At 44.2% G+C, this 21,266-nt stretch overlaps 1 protein-coding gene across 5 annotated transcripts in view; it reads right to left on the bottom strand.

Moving 5' to 3' along the window:
- Positions 1 to 3,847, bottom strand: part of LOC117369188 — a 293,723-nt gene extending 289,876 nt beyond the window's left edge. For 2 of the 5 annotated variants that reach the window (XM_033963324.1, XM_033963325.1), the window contains exon 1: positions 3,652 to 3,831. In XM_033963324.1, coding sequence (XP_033819215.1) covers positions 3,652 to 3,766 — 115 coding nt within the window. In that variant the 5' untranslated portion in view covers positions 3,767 to 3,831. Of the gene's footprint in view, positions 1 to 3,651 lie in introns of all 5 variants that reach the window. The other 3 variants (XR_004541095.1, XM_033963328.1, XM_033963326.1) reach the window with 3 other exon arrangements.
- Positions 3,848 to 21,266: the final 17,419 nt, after the last annotated feature.

Genomic DNA, 21,266 nt, shown 5'->3' with positions numbered 1-21,266 from the left:
TTTCCAAAGCTTCAATGTAAAATATTAATAACCATACTTCGTGTTCTAGAGGAAAGATTTTGAATATATGGATCCCAAATTTTCAAAAAGAAACGTGTACATCTTGGAAACTTACAAACATCCCTAATTTCAAATAAAATTAAACGATGGAGTTGGTTCCTCCAATGCCAAAAACTAGGAGAATCTTTCTGTAACCAATATTGCAAAATACATTTGTGACCAATCATGCATGCCTTTTGAAATAAAATGCATCTACCTTGTCCATGTACCCCACAAGCAGCAGCTTTACCAAATAACACCCCCCCCCTTGGGGATTCCCAATGAACCTAGATATAATAGGATGGCACCAATCCCACAATGAACCCAGATATAATAATAATAATAATAATAATAATAACTTTATTTTATATACCGCCAACTATCTTGCGACTTCTAGGCGGTTTACAATAAAGAGAAGTGGTTTACAATATAGAGAAACTGTAGTTACAATATAGATAAACTGTAGTTACAATAAAGAGAGACTGTACATACAGCGGATTAAAGGGTATAACATTGTACATCTGGTAGTTCCAACATTAATAAATATTAACAGCAGTTTGTGTGCCGTGCTGCTTACATATGATTAGAAATGTTCCTTAAATTGAATATAGTGTTCATGGTTGGTGATTGGGTTGGGGTTTATAATTTAATGATTTGGGTATGTTGTGGTATTATAAAGGGGGCTGATGTTCTGGTTCGTTATCTAAGTATTTCAAGAACAGGTATGTTTTTAGGTGTTTCCTAAATTCACCATAGTTGGTTGTATGTGCAATTAGTTTTTCTAAGTCTTTGCCCCATGTGGCTGCTTGGTACGATAACAGTTGTTGATGGTATCTCTTATATTTACACCCTCTAGCCGGTGGGGAGACAAATTTCAGATGTGTTTTTCTTTCATGTCTGTTGGTTGGGAATGAGAAGAGGTCTGTGATGTATTTAGGGGCTAGACCGTTTAATACCTTGAAACAGAGACATCCTAGCTTGAACTTCGTGCGTGCCTTCATCGGCAGCCAGTGTAGGAGTCTGTAGGAAGGGGTTATGTGGTCGTACTTCTTCAACCCAAAAATCATCCTGACTGCTGCGTTTTGTATGAGTTGTAGTCTTTGCATTTGCTTCTGGGGGATTGTCAGATGGGTGGCAGACCAGAATGACTTAATAAGAGGACATTGCCACAACGCATGAGATAACGTATTCTGAGCTAAAACATTTAAAATTTGCAAATCCTGCTTTTTTCCAGTCAATAAGAAACAGCTGCACTGGCATCGCACAAGATCTACTGGGTGTTCTCATGAATTACATTTGTCAGATATGCTAAGATGTTTTTTTTAACTGCAGTCCAACTAAAGATTTATATACTTTAATGAAGTTTCTGCTTCAGAGACTTTCCAAGGAAAATGATAAAGACTCCTTCATGAAAAATATATCAGATAATGTTTTTTTTAGGGGGGGGGGGGGCAGGAACACTTTTCCTCCTGAAAAGCAACAACTCAGTACAGTGCATTTCCTCAAAGTTACAAGTGCTTTTGAGTATTTTAGTTGCTCTGTCTTGCAATGTCCAAAGGAAACACACATGCTAATCCTTTTTTCAGATTATGAATGCCAAGAAATGGATAGTTAAAATGTATTACATCCAGTAAGAAAGCCTGTCTTTTAATTTTGTTCTTGTACTCTTAAAACTAGATATGTTTGCTAACCATCCCAATAAATTCTCACAGCATCAGGTTCTTGACCATTTGACCTATTTTTTTTTTTTTTTTGTAGAATTGTGTTTTGGCGGTTTAAGGACTTAGAAGCTACTACGTCCCAGCAGTGAATCTTCATCTGCATGTCACAACAAAAACCTTTTCCAGCTTGAACTGATTCTAGGAACCTGTTTAGAGTATCCACAATTGGGTCCCCTGAAGCAGGGATCGAAACATAGTAACATAGTAACATAGTAGATGACGGCAGATAAAGACCCGAATGGTCCATCCAGTCTGCCCAACCTGATTCAATTTAAATTTTTTATTTTTTTTTCTTCTTAGCTATTTCTGGGCGAGAATCCAAAGCTTTACTTGGTACTGTGCTTGGGTTCCAACTGCCAAAATCTCTGTTAAGACTTACTCCAGCCCATCTACACCCTCCCAGCCATTGAAGCCCTCCCCTGCCCATCCTCCTCCAAACGGCCATACACAGACACAGACCGTACAAGTCTGCCCAGTACTGGCCTTAGTTCAATATTTAATATTATTTTCTGATTCTAAATCTTCTGTGTTCATCCCACGCTTCTTTGAACTCAGTCACAGTTTTACTCTCCACCACCTCTCTCGGGGCCGCGTTGGGACCCCCCAATCCTGCTTACAAGCTAAGTAAATTCTTTAGAATTTGCCACAGGTGCAGTGACATTTGCAATTTGAAAAAGCAGTACCTTGTTAGGACAAATCTTTTTGAAACTTCTGAAGAAGAGTTTTTCATATATACCTTTGAAGGAAGTGATCAAAGATTTTTTTATAAAAGGACTATGACTGGAAGGTAAACTCTTTTTCCAAGGGAGGTCTCACAACCTTCCTTTCAGAGTTTCGTATCTCTGAGCTTTTTTATAAATTTGTTTGATCACCCTTCACAGGTTAGTTACTTATACAGGCCAGCTCTCTCCGGTGTTTATCATAGCTTTTCTGGCTCTGTGTCTATTAACCATATCCCTGAATGTACTTTAGTAAATTTGTTTTTATGTAAAGCAGCATTCATGGCTGGGAGAGGAATCAGCTTTTGAATAAAGTTTAAAAGCTATAAAAACAAGAAATGTATTTGCAAGGCATACTGTACTGAGTTTTTCAATTTGCAAAAATATGCATATATTAAAACATTGAAATAGCTGGACATAAACTTGCTTTGTTCTCCATTCTCTGGCTGGACTGCTCAGAGGTATCATTCAGACTAGAGTCTCCAATTACAATTCGGTACCCAATTAACTCTTCATTCCTGCTGTAACAGTTTTTAAACAAATGGCAATACAATTCTACAATTTTGAGTCAAATTAATTTTTTTATTGGACTAAGGGAATAACTAAATTACTTTTTTTTTTTTTTTTTAAAGCAGAAATGACCTTCTCTTTTCAGATGCGACAGAAATCCCTGATACTTCTCCAGTTCAAAGTTTTGGGTGGTTTTTTTTTTTTTGTTTGTTTGGGGGGGAGGGGCAGTTGCAGAATGTTTAGTGTACAATTCGTGTTGAAAGTGATCGACCTGAATGCCATAAGCAGATACAAAGCACTGAAGTGTTGTGCACAATGCAAACTACAGTTGTGTACGAACAGATCATATCACACATCACAAACACCACCACCTGTCGTCCTGTTTCTACCACTCTGCTCAATATAAACAGTAGATCGGAAGAAGCAATGCAAACGTTAGGCAGGACACCGCCTGCACATTTCCAAGCATCCCACCTGAACAATGAATACGTCTACATTCACCCGCATGCCTCGTGACGTTTTAATGGTAAAGACTAGGGCAAATTTGCCCGCTGAAAAGGCAATAAAGCACTTAGACATTTTTTAAACATTTTACAAGAGAGAGGAGCGCATGCTTCAGGACAAACTCTGCTGCTGCATGGGGGAGGGGATCCTTTACTTACTGCCCAAAGCTCCTATCACAACAGTCCAGAGGAATATGCCTGGATGGAGCCTCATGTCCCTGAAAAGAGGGAGAGAGAGAGCAGGACCCCGGCTGAACAATTTGCAGAATGGCATCAGCTGAGAGGAGGCAGGGAGCGCGCGAGGACCGGGGAAATCCTGTGCGTTGGACGCGAGGGGGCGTGAGAGAGACAAACCCAGCCAACCCAGTTCTGTGCGACAGGGAACCTTCAGCCAATCAGAAACCATAGCGCTAGGACGTCGGCTTTTGAAGGGACTGCGAGAAAAATGTGGACGACTGGAGACAGAGAATGGATGGAGGGGGAATACAACAAAATCTAGTTCCTTAAAAACATTGGGGCAGCATGCTACTGCCATTTGGAAACAGTAACTGCAGGGTGCACGTCTGGCGGATTGGATTTAACAGGGACAGCAAGTTCCAGCATTTGGGAACATCCTCCACCTCTGTCCAGAAGCTGCCTAGAATTGTGCATCTCATGGAACTCATCACTTTCCTGGCCCATGCACATTGGGGTCATTTTGGTCGGGTAACTTCAGTCAGGTATATTAACCGGTCACACTACATGGGGTGTACGATCCGGCTATAATAAACGGGTATATTGGACTGCTAACCTTCAAACCAGAAGGGGAAAGAAGAAATTTGCCTCAAAATAAAGCAACTCACAAGTATTCACAATAATATAGTTTGAACTGCATACAACTGTTAGTGAATTTTATGCTCAGAGAAATGGAGGTAATAACAGGGGGAAAAACCCCAACACTACCACTTCACCGCCCAATCATCACATATTCAAAAACTTGTAAGATTGCAAATATTTAAAATGTTTGCATTTTGTGCAATAAAACTACACATTTTGCTCTTAATTCTTATATTTTAAATCTGAACCACAAACTTATCTTGTAGCTTGCAGGTTCCGATGTGACACGTTTCTTTCCTGCCTCAGGGAACCAACGGGATGATTGAAAGGTTTCTGAACATATAGGCGAGGTAAACTCTCCCCCTCCCTTGTCCTTATTCGAGAGGGCCATTGGCTGTGTGTGTAGATCGTGATGGGCCCCGCAAGCCGCGGTTGCTGAGGCAGGATAGCGGGCAGGGGATATGTTCAGAAAACTTTCAAACATCCCGTTGGTTCCCTGAGGCAGGAACGAAATGTGTCATGTCGGAACCTGCAAGCTACAAAATAAGTTTGCTGTTCAGATTTAAAATATAAGAATTATAAGAGCAAAAATTGCACCTTTAGTGCACAAAATGCAAACAATTTAAACATTTCCAATCTTACAACAAGTTTTGAATAAGCGATGATTGGGCGGTGAGGTGGTAGTGTTGGGGTTTTCCCCCTGTTACCACCTCCATTTCTGTGAGCATAAAATTCACTAACCGTTGTATGCAGTTCAAACTATGTTATTGTGAATACTTGTGAGCGATTACTTCATTTCATTCAAGATACAATGGTACCTCGGTTTATGAGTGCACCGGTTTGCGAGTGTTTTGCAAGACGAGCAAAACATTAGCAAAATCGGCGCCTCGGAAACTGAGCTTGCCTCAATGTACGAGGGCCTCTCCCCGCAAGCCGGCACCCTCCCGCTCGCTTTGCCCCCCCCCCCCGCCGCGATCCGACATCCTCCCCATACCCATCACCCACCTGAACACATCACTTACCCCCCATCTGGCACCCGGACCAATGCACAGGACATGCCGGTGCCCGAAGATCTGTCATCCTTTTTGCTGGGCCTTGAGCATCTGCGCATGCTCAAGGCCTTAGTTCCTGCTCTCTCCGAGATTCTTGGAGATCTCAAGAATCTCGGAGAGAGCAGGAACTAAGGCCTTGAGCATGCGCAGATGCTCAAGGCCCAGCAAAAAGGATGACAGATCTTCGGGCACCGGCATGTCCTATGCGTTGGTGCCGGTGCTGGGTGCCAGATGTGTTCGGGTGGGTGATGGGTACGGGGAGGATGCGGATCGCGGCAAGGGGGGGGCGATGCGGGCGGGGGGATGGAGGATCACGTGGGGGGGGGGCTTTGTGAGCGGGGGGGAGGCAATGCCGGTTCTTGTGGGGGAGGGTAGAGCAGTGCCACTGGCCTCGGGGGGGGGGGGGGAACGAATCAAGCGAGTTTCCCTTACTTTCTATGGGGAAACTCGCTTTGATATACGAGTAATTTGGTTTACGAGCATGCTTCTGGAACGAATTATGCTCGTAAACCAAGGTTCCACTGTACTTCTTTTTAATCTCTCTACTCTCGGAAGTCTAGAGAGTTCTTTTGCTTATTTTGTTTATTTGACCGAGTCGAACTAGAACAAAGCAGACAGGCAAATGAGATGTCAAAAAAATCAACCAATTACTGAAGTAACGTTAACATACCCGGCCCATGTACCCATTTGTATAGCCGGACGATATACCCGTGTACTGTGACCAGCTACTATACCTGCCTGAAGTTAACCAGCTTAAAGTTGACCGCGCAAAATGACCGCAATGTGCGTGGGCGAGGAAAGTAATGATTCCCAGCACCCAATTAGGGCTCCTTTTACTAAGCTGCGCTAGTGATTTTAGCACGCGCTTAGCGTGCATTGCAATGCCGCGCATGCTAGATGGTAACGCCTCCATTGAGCTGGCATTAGTTTTTCCACATAGCGGGGGGGGGGGGGCAGCGCATGCTAAAAACGCTACCGCAGCTTAGTAAAAGGCGCCCTGTTTCCAGATTACAATAGCATGTCCCCAATGTTCTTAAGAATCTAGATTTAGGTGCGTTTTTTTTTTCTCCATCAATTTTCTTCCTACACATGTCCATATTTCACTCGCAGTCCCTACAAAAACCGTTGTCTTAGTGCTACAGTTGAAGATGCTTTCTGATTGGCCGAAGATGCCCTGTCGGACCGGGGATTGACACTACTGTGCCCAACGAGGAATTCAATTCATTGACTGGGCTGTTTCTCCCCTCCCTCCCTCCTTCCATCCAGCGCACAGGATTTCCCCATTGCTCGGGCACCGCCTGCCTGCACCCTCTCTGCAGCACTGCCCACTGATGCCGTTCTGCAAAGTGTTCAACCAGGGTCCTGCTCTCTGTCACTTTTTTCAGGGACATGAGGCTCCATCCAGGCATATTCCTCTGGATTGTTGTGATAGGAGCTTTGGGCAGTATATAAAGGATCCCTTCTCCCATGCTCCCTTAACTCCACTACGGTCATTGCAGCAGCAGAGTTTCAGTCCCAAAGCATGCGCTCCTCTCTTGTAAAAATGTTTTAAGATTTCTAAGTGCTTCTTGTTACCTTTTCAACTGGCAATTTTGCCCTAGCCTTTACAATTAAAACATCAAAAGGCACAGGGCAGTGGAAGGGTGAATGTAGATTTATTCATTGCTCAGGCAGTATGCTTGAAAATTGACAGGGATGTCCTGCACGTCCTTAAAAATCTTCATTTATTGACAGCTGAGATTTCAGATTTTAATGTCTGCAGGTCCGCCTGTAAAGGGGTAAAATGAAGATTCCACAGCTACCACCTGCAGTACCCAAACAGTAATCGATTCCCTTAACAATATCCATGACATTTTGTTTTGTCTTGCCCGTTTAGATTGTAAGTAGAGAATGATACGGTGACTGTTCGCTGTGGGTAACCCGCCAAAATGGAGATGTTAAAAAAAAAAAAATGGTCCCCGCGGGTATGGGGCGATGGCCGGTCACCACCCCGTGGAGCAGTGAATGGCCATGTCCCCGCAGTTAATTGAGGATCACGCGGTCCAGCAGCCCCCTCCCTCCCAATCACGGTCCAGGCAGCTCTCTCCCTCCTTCCCTTCGCTGGCTTACTTTAATTTTCTCTTAAACAAGCAGCCAGAGGCGAGCCCTAAAGTTGTGTGTGGCAGCCGGAAAGACCTCCTCTGATGCAACCAGAAACAGAAAGTTGCATATCTGGTGTGATTGCATTTCTAGCTTCAGTGATGTGTTCCTGCAGATCATCCATAGTTGCAGGTAGTGGAGGTATGTACCCCCACAGGACAAAGTCACACATGGTAATGTTGGGTGATTTCGGGGCCCACTTGAAGCATACCTGGTCATTTTTTTGCGTTGCATTGTGTGAAGGTTGTAACTTCTGCACCAGTTGTAGCTTATAAGGGTGAAAGGGCAAGCAATTGAGTAAGATCTTGCTAACCATGATTTTTGGGACTTGTATTTGCTGTCATCTTATTTATAAACATATTCCAATAAGTGTAACTATTTAAAATCAAGGAGTGTTTTTGTGGGCACCTTATAGTTTCCATTAGTTCACCTAGTACTAATGATTTGAAATGTGTCAAAGCATTATGGGGTATCTGTCCTGTTTAACCACATGTTAGTGCATATTCAAAAATATTTTTAGGAGACGGCAGGGTAGGTGTGGAAAGTGGGTGTGAATGCATTGTTCAGCTAGTGCATTATACTTAATGCTTGCTGCAAAATAAAAATGTTTAAAAATGCTGCCTTACATTTGCAGTAACCTGTGGGAAAATCTGACATTAAACCACAGTAACCAAAAATCTTAATGCACTATAACAAAAGGGTCTGTTATGTGTAGCACCAGAGCAAGACTCCATTTGGTGCCTGTCACTAGCTAAATGGCAAATTCTCCCTTGGCATATGTACCTTCTAACATAGCTCATAGAAATTGCTATTTTCTTATTTCTACCCCCCCCCCCCACCACCACTCATTAATGCCGACTTCTTACACTTTAAACTCCATTAATTCTGTAAGCAAGACTACTACATACAGATAACTTTCTTTCTTCCAGTCCCCGCCATCTCTATGCCACGCTGAACTCCCTCCTCAAAGCATCCCTCCTTCCCTCTCGCCCCAGACTATGGCTGAATACGTCCATGACAAGAGTCACACTATCGCCCTTGAATTCGCTGCAAAGTCATCCACTCTCCAGACCTTCCAGCTCCCACATCACCTTCTTCCTTTGCCCAAACAACTCAGTACACTCAGCCATCTGCCTGTCCCCAATGACCATCCCCACCCACCCCCAACAGTGCAAATGTTCCACACAGGGTCACCTCACCTCTCCCTTGCCAACAGGAGGGGCCCCACAGACCTCTTCTCTCCCACCCTCAGGCCCTCCCCCCAGCTCATAACCTACCTGAGCCATGTTGGCCAGTACTGTCCTAGCCCTTCCCGCAAGCTTCCCCTTGTCATTTGTCCCAGGCTACGTGAGAGGCATTGCACAGAATGACCCCAAAATGATCATGTATGTGAAGCCAAGAAGGCCCATCACCTGACCCCAGTCTCCTACATCTTGTGCCTTGCAGGCATTTGAGAATCCACCATGACCTACAGGCGGACTCAGAGGTCATCCAGCGAATGAGACTGCACCTCAGGGCTGAATATATGTACCCTCACAGCACCCCTGCAACCTCCCTGTCCCCAGTGCACAGTGGCCCTCCTATCCGTGTGCACGCAAACCCCAGAACCCCAATGAGATGACATGGTACAGCTCAGGGACAGGGAGTGGCAATTGCCCACCAGCAGTCACGAATCCAAAAGACCACAGCATGACCCACTTATCTACCATTATGCAACAGCTGAGGGAAAAATCAAAAGCAGTCTCTCTAGACAGCAACAGTGGGTCTCACCCCTCCCCCCCCTTGCTACACCTTAGTCCTAACTCCTACACACATCTGACAATCAGGAGAGTGATGAAGGACAGCATAATGGCCAAAGAGGGCCCTTATAGCATCCCTGGCCCCGCCAACAGATACTCATCCAACAGCAAGCCAGATATTCAGCAGGAAAGAGCCAGCTATCTCCCAATGAATATCAGTGTATAGCCAGCCAGGAGCCATTCCCGGCCAGATAAGTACCGATGAATATTAGGGGAAAGAGAATTTAGCAATGCTGTCATTTTGCTAATTTGCACTATAACCAATACGCAGGGCTTAGCGATTCCCCAGGGATTTGTAAGGAGTAGTACATAGATTAAAGATGATCAGAAAATACATACCTTTTACAAGTTGCAGGCGTTTATCCATAGGTCCAAATACTGACTAGGTTGGAGGACTTTTACTCACAACCTCTCTCTTCACCCTTTCTCACACAAGTAGACTCAGAGAAAAGAGCCCAGTTGCCCCCCAAATAGTACCAAAGGGCCTAGCTGCAAACTCCATCAATTTTAGTACCTGTAAAAGATTTTTATTCGTACAGGATATGGTTCAGTAGCAATGACATAGCTTTGCTAATATACCGTATAACCACTAGGGGCCAGTAAAGAACTATCTCTAGTAGGCTAAGCAGCTGTTGCTTTGTAAACTGTGTAACTTGTACATTACACATCAATAAATGTACAAAAATACGTTTTTTTCAATTCGGTCATCAGAGATTGGATTCAAACATGTTTTGGACAGATACAGGTGGTAACAAAGGGTAGAAATAGAGAGAACTGGCGAGGGAATAGGACCTGTCCTAAGACAGATGGGGCAAGCTGGTAAGGCTGGGTGAGCCAAGTAATCCCTATCTGCTCACAGATGTTCTTATTACTATAATATTTAAGGGCCTCTGTAATCATGTTTCCACACAAACATAAAATGGGACACAACCTTTACAAAATTGGTCCCTTTTAATGCAGCAGTTGAATCTGATAGAATTAAACTTTAGCCAACAACAGTATCAAGCGAATAAGCAGAAACCCCCCCCCCCAAAAAAAAAAAAAAAAAAAACCATATTCTTTGAGGGGTTGTTGTTTTTTTTTTAGTTTTCCTTTCTAAAATATTGGTGAATGTAGCAGTCATGCTTACAGCACTAACAGCCATTTCATTGGAGTGGAGGCGTGGCCTAGTAGAACCGCTGACTCAGCATCCTGAGGTGGTGGGCTCAGTCCCAGCTCCGCTCCTTGTGACCCTGGGTACGTCACTTAACATCTAGGGAAAATGCTTAAGAGTACCCGACTACCATTCAATGGAAATTGCCTTACATGAATCTTCATAAAGGCATTTAATAAATCCCAATAAAGAAATTAGGCTTCCAGAAAAGCTGACGCAACTCGTCGTCAGGAGTAGCCAAAATTATAACCCTAATATTAAGGGGCCAATATTCAAAGCAATTTAAGGGGCATGAGAGGTTCCTCCCCACTTAAATTGCACTTAGTAGACTATCTCCCAATTTTCAGCAGTACTTACTCCTTGCAATACCACTGAATATCAGAGTTGGGGGAGGAGCTGACATTTATCTGGGCAGTGGTGAAGTAAGTGGGGGTGGATTGCCCCGGGTGCCATCTGGTGGGGGCACCGTCCCTCCTTTTTGCTTCCCCCGCTCACTCCCCAATGTACGCACCCAAATTTGTATGCAAATTAGTTAGCAAGCACTTAACTATCCATAACCGGGTAGTAACAAATATTGATGTTAATTGGCACTCATTAACATTTGCACATGCATTTGGCTGCGTGCTGTTCTATAAGGCATGGAGTCTAACTATACTAGAGTATAACTCAAAACAGGTATAGCCATGGATTTTCCAAAAATTCACATGTATTTATAGAATGAGGCCTCGGCGCACAAAACGTTTACACCAGGTTGCAGCAGGTATAATTTTGGTGCCTAAAGTTAGGTGTGGAAATTGGCACTAGCATGATTCTATAAAGTACACATACTCAGTAGCGTAGTAAGGGGAAGGGGGGCAGAGAGGGTGGTCTGCCCCGGGCACCAATGTGATGGGGAGCACCAGCACCTCTCCACCCTCCCTTCCCCACACCTCTTTAAAATCTTCACCAGCGTGAGCAACTACTCGAGCCTGCTGCTCACACCAGCCTTGCTCCCTCTGAAATCACTTCCGGGTCAGAGGGCCAAGAAGGGACATCAGAGGGAAAGCCAACACCAGTGCGAGCTGCAGGCCGGAGATACTGCTAGCTCTGGTAAAGATTTAAAGAAGTTCAGGGGTGGGAAGGGAGGGTGCAATTGTGGCACGGGGGCGTGGAAGGAGCAGGGGGCAGAGAGGAAGGGACCAGGGGGTGCCAACTACCCTCTCTAAGCCACTGCATATACCCTTTACAGAATTGAGTTTAATGTCAATATTTTTATGGCACCAAATTTTGCAAAATATGAATTGCAAAAAGGGGTGATCCAGGAAATACTTTCTAAGACTGCTTGAAAGAAATTATTTGGATTCGATGTGCAGTTTTTTGAACTCGATGGATAGTCAGGATATTAAGTGTTCATATGCCTGTAGGGATTGCGGTGACATTTTGATGAACATAAGAATTGCCGCTGCTGGGTCAGACCAGTGGTCCATCATGCCCTGCAGTCCACTCCCACAGCGGCCCTTAGGTCAGTGCCCTGAGACTAGCCTTACCTGCGTACGTTCTGGTTCAGCAGGAACTTGTCTAACTTTGTCTTTCACTCTCTGGGTGAAGAAGAACTTCCTTACATTTGTACAGAATCTTTAGTGCCCTCTCGTTCTCCCTACCTTGGAGAGGGTGAACAACCTGTCTTTATCTACTAAATTTCGATCATGTCCCCTCTCAGTCTCAGGTTTCAGGTTTATTTAAAAATTCAATATACTGCCTTATCAAAATTCAAAGCGGTTTTACATAATATATAAAAACAAAGAGTAGAAAGGCATACATTTTCAAGGGCGAAGAGGCCGTTTCTCTAATCTCTTACTGTACAGCAACTCCTCCAGCCCCTTAATCATTTCATCGCTCTTCTCTCGACCCTTTTGCGTAGTACTGTGTCCTTCTTTATGTGCTGGATGCAGTATACCAGGTGGGGGCATACCATGGCCCGGTACAGCGGCATGATAAGCTTCTCCGATCTGTTAGTAATCCCCTTAATCATTCCTAGCATTCTGTTCACCCTTTTTGCTGGTGCTTTGCATAGGGGGGTTCTGATTTGGAATTAGGAAGTCAGATTTTTGTAGAACAGTCTTTCTCTTACGATATTGTGAAGGGTTTTTTTTGGTTGTTTTTTTTACTGTTCTGTTTCCCCCCCCCCCCCCCCCCCCCCCCCCGACTGTTGAAAGCAAGCCAGTGATAGGAGCTGGGCTTCTGGTTTATATTGAAACCCGTTTCCTGGTTTTCAGGCTTACTATTTCTTAAGAAGTATTTTCCCGGGTCACCCCTTTTTGCAATTCATCATTAGCAAACTTGGTACTATTTAATGCAATTTTGCTGTAACTATTAAGTTTGCTCCCTTATATATTATTACCACATTTTGAGAGTCATTTACTGAATCCAGCCCTATCTGCATATTTCAAATCAGTAATGACAGGCACTGCCTGACCAAGGTTAACACTGCTGCAATGGAACCAGAAAATATCTTCCGACAGACACACTGAGCACTTTCAAGGGCTGTTTTTCTCCTTTCTTTCCACTCTTAATTGTGGCAGCTTGTTCAGCAGGAACCATGCCAAAGATTGGCCTTGGTGTGTACATTACAGTAATAACTAGTTACCAGACATCCAGAAAAACCCAGACATGTCCAGGTTCCCAGATGGGCTTTCCAAAACCCAGCAGTTTGTCCTGGTTTTGGAAAGCTCCAAGCTCTGGTTGCATCTGGAGGGCCTTCAACAAGCATGTGCAAATTATGTCACATGCATCCGCGGATGCTGGAGGCACTTCAGATACGGCCTGGGAGGTCCGCAATTAAGAAATGAGGCTTTTGGAGGTGGGGTTCGAGACAGAATGGGGCAGGGCTGGAGGCAGAACGGTTTGCAGCCATTGGAAGACAGAAAACAGAAAGTAGGTTTAAACGGTCAATAGTCTCACTGGAGAAGGGTAAATAGTGGAGGTCCCCATGGGTCTGTTTGGGATCACTGCTTTTTTAACACATTTATCAATAATCTAGTTAGGAATAACTAGTGAGATAATTACATTTGCTGATGACACAAAGTTGTTAAATCACAAGAAGACCTTGTAAGACTGGGCATCAAAATGGAGGAACCCAAACTACAGTTATGGGTGACGGGACTAAATTGCGCGAGACAACGGCGCGCCGACAACTGAGCGCAAGGTTGACGGCGCGCCGAAGAAAAGCACTATTTTAAAGGGCTCCGTGGGGTGTGGGGGGGAACCCCCCCACTTTACTTAACAGACATTGCGCTGGCATTGTGGGGGGTTTGGGGGGTTGTAAACCCCCACATTATACTTAAAACTGAACTTTTTCCCTAAAAAACAGGCAAAAAGTTTGGTTTCAAGTATAATGAGGGGGGTTACAACCCCCCAAACCCCCCACAACGCCAACACGATGTCTGTTAAGTAAAATAGGGGGGGTTCCCTACCAACACCCCCCCGTCGGAACCCTTTAAAATAGTGCTTTTCTTTGGCGTGCCGTCAACCTTGCGCTCAGTTGTCGGCGCGCCGTTGTCTCGCGCGATTTTTGTCTATGAACCACAATTATGTAATGTTGGGTTCTATGTTAAGAGTCACTGCGCAGGAAAAGGATCTAGGTGTCATCGTCGATACATTGAAATCCTCAGCTGCGGGGGCTTCAAAAGCAACAGAATGCTAGGAATTATCAGAAAAGGAATGGACAAAACTGTTATAATGCCCTTGTATCACTCTATGCACAGATGCACCTCAAATACTGAGTGCAGTCACTTCCGAATCACTCTAATATTGTCACCCTTTCAACCTCTAAGGGTTGGAAATGGAAATTAGTCAGATGGAGCATGACCTGGTGCGTAGGGTGGATGATCTCTCTAGGCACTGAAACCGTAACTGTGTCAAGCATCCATCATTTTGCCAGCCTTGTGAGCAGGCGTATTGTTTTGCAAAAAATAGAAATCCTTTCCACTGCTTCCTTCTCCTTTTTTTCTTTCAATGCCTCCTTTTAATCGGCTCAGCATATTACAGTACTATTCTGCAATAACTGGTTGACCCCTTGGAAGATAATCAGTCATTACAACATCTTCCCGATCCCAAAACACTGTGGCCTTGACATTTCCTGCTAACTTTTGGGTCTTGAATTTTCTTGGCCTTGCAGAACCTGATTGCTGTTTTGTCTCAGGATCATAGCGGTATAACCATGTTTCACCACCAATAACTAGTCATTCCAAAAGGTTGGCACCAGCTTGCTAAAAATGTTGCAAAATCAACTTGGAAACATCCATTCAACATTGTTTGTCAGCATTCAAATATTTGGGCACCCACTTGGCTGATGGCTTCTGGGCACCCAGCTGCTCACAGATTTTACACCCACTCAACACATTCCCTAAATAGGCGTAGTGTCTCAGCAATTGTTTTAGCCAATATTCGCTGATTTGCTAAAATCAGGTCATGGACATGGTCAACAATTTCAGGAGTTCACACCAGGCCTTGCTGCATCTTTGTTCTCAAAATCTCCATGCTGCCAGTTGCACGCCACATCTTCACATCAGTGTGGTGGTTGATGGGCATTTGTCACTCAAGTCTGCATCATACGTTCATGGATTTCCTTCGGCGTTTTCTTCTGCAGGAATAGGAACTTCATGATGGCTCGGAGTTCCACACTTGAAAATGCCACTTTTCATCAACATGGTTCAAGCAATGATCTGAAAATGTCAAAACATAGCATTACGATTCTGCAAATGCAAAATAACGCTCTGAATTTAGGAAGTTGGTTGGGCTGAGAACTTTTCTGCACTCCCTCGTATCACCCAACAACTCTAATAAAAGGAAAGCAAAAAAGTCTACAGCTTGCGCGGTGTCAGGTCAAAAGAGTGCCGGGACAAAGGCGCGAGCAGACAATTGAGCGCAGCGCAGAGGCGCGCGCTGAAGAAAATTACTGTTTTTAGGGCTCCGACGGGGGTATGTGGGAGGGAACCCCCCACTTTACTTAATACAGATCGTGCCGCATTGTGGGGGCGTTGTGGGGGGTTTGGGGGTTGTAACCCCCCACATTTTACTGAAAACTTCACTTTTTCCCTGTTTTTAGGGAAAAAGTTAAGTTTACAGTAAAATGTGGGGGGTTACAACCCCCCAAACCCCCCACAACGCCCACACAATTTGTATTAAGTAAACTGGGGGTGCTCCCCAACAAAAAACCCCGTCGGAGCCCCGAAAAACAGTAATTTTCTTTGGCGCGCGCCTCCATCTTGCGCTCAGTTGTCGGCGCGCACCTTTGTCTTCCGCGTTGTCTATGAACCGCTTGCGCTAGAGCTAACACCATTAGCAGCAGTAAAAAGAAAGCAGTTTCTTGTTAAACAATCAGGTCACTTTTAAAAATAATGAAGTCTCTCAAGGTTTTCTGTTATCCACAATAAATATGCAAGAGAGATGTGAATTTCATACACCATGGTAAGCAGTGCATGCAAAATTTGTCCCACTCATCTATCTGGGAAATCTGACTGGCTATGTGTACCCACATGACTGGGTTGAAAAACAAACCAAACATTTACTTCTCAAGAGAAGTGGATGCTTAAAATAAATGTCATCGTAGCTTTTGATTTTGCTTTTGCCGGCAGGAAATTGGTTTGATTCTTGCTCATTCCCCTACATACAGTACTTTTCTTTCACCACAGAAGATGTATTTTGCAGAAGTAGAAAATCTTCCAAACGAAAACTTGGAAACGCAACAGTTTCGTTATTCATGACCATCAAGTCAGGGTAACGTTGCAAGATTAAAGCTCCTAGCTAGATGGAAAAAAACCACAAGTGCACAGGAAGTTTAAATTTAGAGGCCAAGAAGTCACAAGTCTCCTTTTAGCACATAAGTCAGACAAGGGGCTGGTGAAGAATTCTTGCCCCCAACCCTCCAAACTGGATGCTAGGCAAATGGATTATTATCAGACACACTGTTTTTAGAAACTATTTTAAATTGCTCTATTTCATATAATACCTTTATTTGTAAGAAGTACCGTCACATTTGTCTCATCTCAGGGGCTTGACTAGACCAGCGTTTCATGACTTACAAGTAAAGCTACAGGTGAAAGGCTCCTGCTTGAACTAGGCCAACGCAGCAGAACCCAGTCAGGCGAAAGCAAGTCATTAACGCTGGTGTTATTTCAAATGAGTGAAACTAGAAATTCTGATTTAAACACTTAAAAAAAAAAGTGCAAATAAAAAAATTGAACAAATAGTAAAATAGTTGAGATTATATAGACATACACATCATAATTTGCTCAGATTGACATGTTTAAATGAGAGGGGGGGTTATATGGAAGAATCCGAGGTTCATGCCTCCTTGATGACATGATTTATCATTAATACCCATAGGCGTATAATGGAATATATGGGAGGGAGGGTTGGGATAGGGATGGAGATATGAATTTGTGAGATGTGTCAATGATTATTCTAAGTGATGTATTTATGGTTTATGTGATTGAATATATTTTAACACTTAATGTAATCTTGAAAATGAATAAAGAATATTAAAAAAAACCAACAAAAAACATACCCACAGGCGCTTCTCTCTTCTTCTAACCCTCCTCTCCTGTGGGTACTTTTTTCTTTCATTCCAACCTCACCCCCCCCCCTCCCTCCTTCTAATTCATCATTATGGCGCTTTGTCAATACATATGGATTGAAGATTGGTTGGGTACATTTTATTTTTGGAACTGATCTGCACAGTGCCATATCTATAGCTGTAAGAACATAAGAATTGCCGCTGCTGGGTCAAACCAGTGGTCCATCATGCCTAGCAGTCCGTTCCCGCGACGGCCCTTAGGTCAAAGACCAGTGCCCTATTTGAATCTAGCCTTACCTGCGTCCGTTCTGGTTCAGCAGGAACTTATCCAACCTTTTCTTGAATCCCTGGAGGGTGCTTTCCCCTATAACAGCCTCTGGAAGAGCGTTCCAGATTTCTACTACTCTCTGGGTGAAGAAGACCTTCCTTACGTTTGTACGGAATCTATCCCCTTTTAACTTTAGAGAGTGCCCTCTCGTTCTCTCCACTTTGGAGATGGTGAACAATCTCTCTTTCTCTACTAAGTCTATTCCCTTCAATATCTTGAGTGTTTCAATTAAGTCCCCTCTCAGTCGTAGTAGTAGAAGGGTTGGGGGGGGAGGGGGGTGCAGTGTGGCAGTGGCGGCAACTGTGTTTTGGCCCCAAAAAAACCTCTTAGACATCTTTAGGAGCAAAAAAAAAAAGTTTGCCATGGGCCTCTGGCTAATATTTATTTTTCCGCAGAACTACATTACATGTATCACTTTTAATCACTGCTGTATGTAAACTTACATTTTCTCCACTTACTGGTGGCAGAAAAAAACAACCCGTAACATTAGTGTGCATATTTTCTCTCCAGGTATTAGCCAGAGCCACCAGAGCCAGTCTACCAATAAAAGGAAGCTGGTGGGAAAGGGGAAAAAGAAGAGTCAATATAGATTCAGCAGCCATTCAAGAATCAAACCACTCATGCTTCAAACCTAGGGTTGCCCTATTTGTGAAGACAAAAGAAGACACATGACCCTGACAACACTCCACCCACACTGTCCAATGCTGCCCATCTTTCATTAATTTCCTTGGTCCCCCCTTCCCATCATCTGTACCCTTTTAGTGCTTCTCTCTCATCCTCTCCAACCCTCTTCCCCTATGGCTGCTTCTTCCAACCCTCCTCTCCTGGGGATGCTTCTCTTTCTTTCCAATCCCCAAACACTACCCCCACCCCAGGGGCCCTTCTCTCTCTGCTGTTTGTCTCTCCAGCACTACCTTACTCCAGGCTCTCTTCTTCAGCATTCTCCCCATGCTGTTGCTCCAGCCCCCTCCCCTCCCAATGTTGATTCTTCAGCCCTCCAACCGCTAAATGCTGCTTTCCCGCACAAGCTCCCTACTTCCCCACCTATGTCCTCCCCTGCTGTTGTAATCCAATTTTCAGGCAGCTAGCAGTGGCAACAGGGTGGGGGGGGGGGAGGGGAGGGGAGGGGAAGAGCCTGCTACCACTGACCTGCCCTAGAAGCCACCTCTCTCCAGGTCCCACCTACACAGGAACAGGAAGTCTGAGGCGGCTTCCAGGGAAGGAGGTAGGTGGGGAAGTCAGGAGAGCTAGCTAAACCCAGACTCCCCCATTTAAAAAAAAGGCTGGGCAGCTGAACAGTTCTCTAAAGAGGACATGTAGGGGTTTTCCCAAACATATGGAAACTCTTCTATTCAAACCTCCATAACAGAGACATAAGGATTGCCACTTGTTTAAAAGCTTACTGCAACCTTGACATTTAAACAGCATCGGTGGTTATTTTCCACTGTTGCGTCCTTCAGCACAGATAGCCCATGCTAAGGCTGTGTCACTTTGCTATTGAAGTCTCTGTGAAAATCTGAGCTACAACTCCATGCATGCCTTGGACAAAATGCACACCCAAGCAGTCTGTTCAATTGAGCTGAGCTGAATGGTAATGGTGGAGGGTAAGTGGGGCAACACTGAACTAATAAAAAGAAAGAAAATTATGTGGAAAAATGAACAGGAGTTGCAATTTATAATGCCCACAGATTAAACTTAGGTAGGTACAAGAGGAGTGGAAGAGTAACCCACTGGTTAGAGCAATGTGCTAAAAACCAGGGATGCCTGGTTCAAATTCCACAGTGGCCAATGTGATCTTGGGCAAGTCACTTAAGTTTGTACTTAAAGCCAATAACTGAATGTTGAGCTACAACCAATTAAAAAAAAAAAAATAGATGTCAGCTAAATCCAGATCTCCTTGGGGCCTGCCACATGATCAGGCCAAAGATACTAAACCTAGTTAGTAGGTTAGTGGGCTTTAGCTCATTCTACCAAGGAGCCTTCTGAGAACCAACTTTTCCTAAAATAGGGTTTCCAAAACCTGCTTTAAGGGCCTCTAGCCAGTCAGGCATCCAAATGGAATTGTGGATATTCTGTGAGATTGGTTTCCAGGCACTGCTTCCATTGCATAAAGATTTCTCATAGACATGTTTATTGTGGGTACCCTGAAAACACAAAGAGCTCAGGCTTGCCCAGGACAGATTTGAAAAAGCTCAAACGCCATTTATAACCAGCAAGTCATATAACCTTAGCACTGGCATTACCACTTTGTTGAAGCCAAGGGTTTCCTTAGGAGGTAGTGGCAGAGCATAGCCCCATTACCTGGATCAAACATTGAGAAGGTGCTCCATAACTCCATCTTTTCCACCTCTCACTTCAAACATATAGCATAATAGGCAATAAGCAAGTTGGGTTGTCTCATACTAACAAAAAAATTACTGTTTGCAGTGGTAATTTTCTGCACACTAAGAGCTACCAGCTCTGGAACCGATATCAGACAGGAGCAAACAAAAAAAACCCCAACAAGGTCTGCAGTAAGGGGTACAAAGACAAAACAAGGAAAACTGCAGACACACATATGAATAATGCAGGCAGAGTTTATTATATCAATTGATTAAATGCGGTTAAAAACAACACCTTAAAACAAACCAGGTGACCCGACACAGTCTGTGTTTCGGTAAACACACCTTCATCAGGGGTCTCAGGTTAAAAAAGGGATCAAATGAAACCGCAAACTATAGCCTATGTAAAGATGAACGCCAGAGGTCGATCTGTGTGTGAGCTACACACAGGCTATAGTTTGTTTGGGGTTTCATTTGATCCCTTTTTCAACCTGGGACCCCTGAGGAAGGCGTGTTTACCGAAACACAGACCATGTCAGGTCCCCTGGTTTGTTTTAAGGTGCTGTTTTTTAACTGATATCAGACAAACCAGTCCACAACACATAGTACATCAAACTCAACCCAGCAATGTTCTTCTCACTATTCTTAAATACAAAGAGGAGATTGTGTACAGTGTAATGTCATCTACAGAAGTGCAAGCATGTCCCTGCCAACAGTCCCACCTGTGCCCAAGTACTCCTACATTCCTTCCACAGGGTGAAGTGAAATAAAACCATTCTGCTTATACCAGCCACAGCAGCAGTGGTGTAGTAAGGGGGGGGGGGGCAGTCCACCCCAGGCACCCTATTGGTGAGGTTGCAGGCACCCATCCTCCTCTCAACCCCCATCCTCCACTACTGCAGGTGCATGCCGCTTCCTTTCCCCCGTATCTCTGTAATGTTCCTGGCGCAAGCAGCAACCTCCAACCTGCTGTCATTAAAAATACTCAGGCTCTTTTGCCTACCAACCATGGCATGGGTCACAACCTCTACAGGCTGTTGCTTGTGCAGATCAGTAAGCATTTTGGGAACCCATCGTGTGCAGGGCTTTCCTGTATCCCACGTCATCATGTATTATGGCAAATGCAGATCTACAAAAACTGATATCCAAATTTGTACCAATTGAGACACTGTTATCCGTCGGTCTAGCGAGTCTAATCAAGGCATCCACTCTGTTGATGTGTTCTTGTGTGCGCGATGTTGATGGGTAAGCAGAATGACCCTTTGTCCGTTATACCTGTTATTTCTGCTTTAAAAACACTACACCCACTCGTAAACCTTTTATTGATTCATGGTGCTCTAGCCATAGACCGAGTCAATAGCAAAGACAGTGAATTTCCACAGGTTTCACTCTCTCTACCCCAAGAAAGCACACTACTACATGTTGTTCTTTGATGGGGCAATCTTGCAATGGAGCATCCATGTTTCTAACCTCATGGCTGCTGGAGGCCAAGTGATGCACTGTGCATGGACGAACTAGCCATCAGGAAACATACAAGTACATATGTTGCAATTCACTAGCACTGTTCCAGTTACCACGTAATTGCCATTAGCTTTTTATTCACCCTTGTA

This window comes from Geotrypetes seraphini, chromosome 11 (genome assembly GCF_902459505.1).
Source record: "Geotrypetes seraphini chromosome 11, aGeoSer1.1, whole genome shotgun sequence".
Lineage (NCBI taxonomy): Eukaryota > Metazoa > Chordata > Amphibia > Gymnophiona > Dermophiidae > Geotrypetes > Geotrypetes seraphini.
The sequence above is the reverse complement of the archived record's forward strand: the minus strand, read 5'-3'. Positions and strand labels throughout refer to the sequence as shown.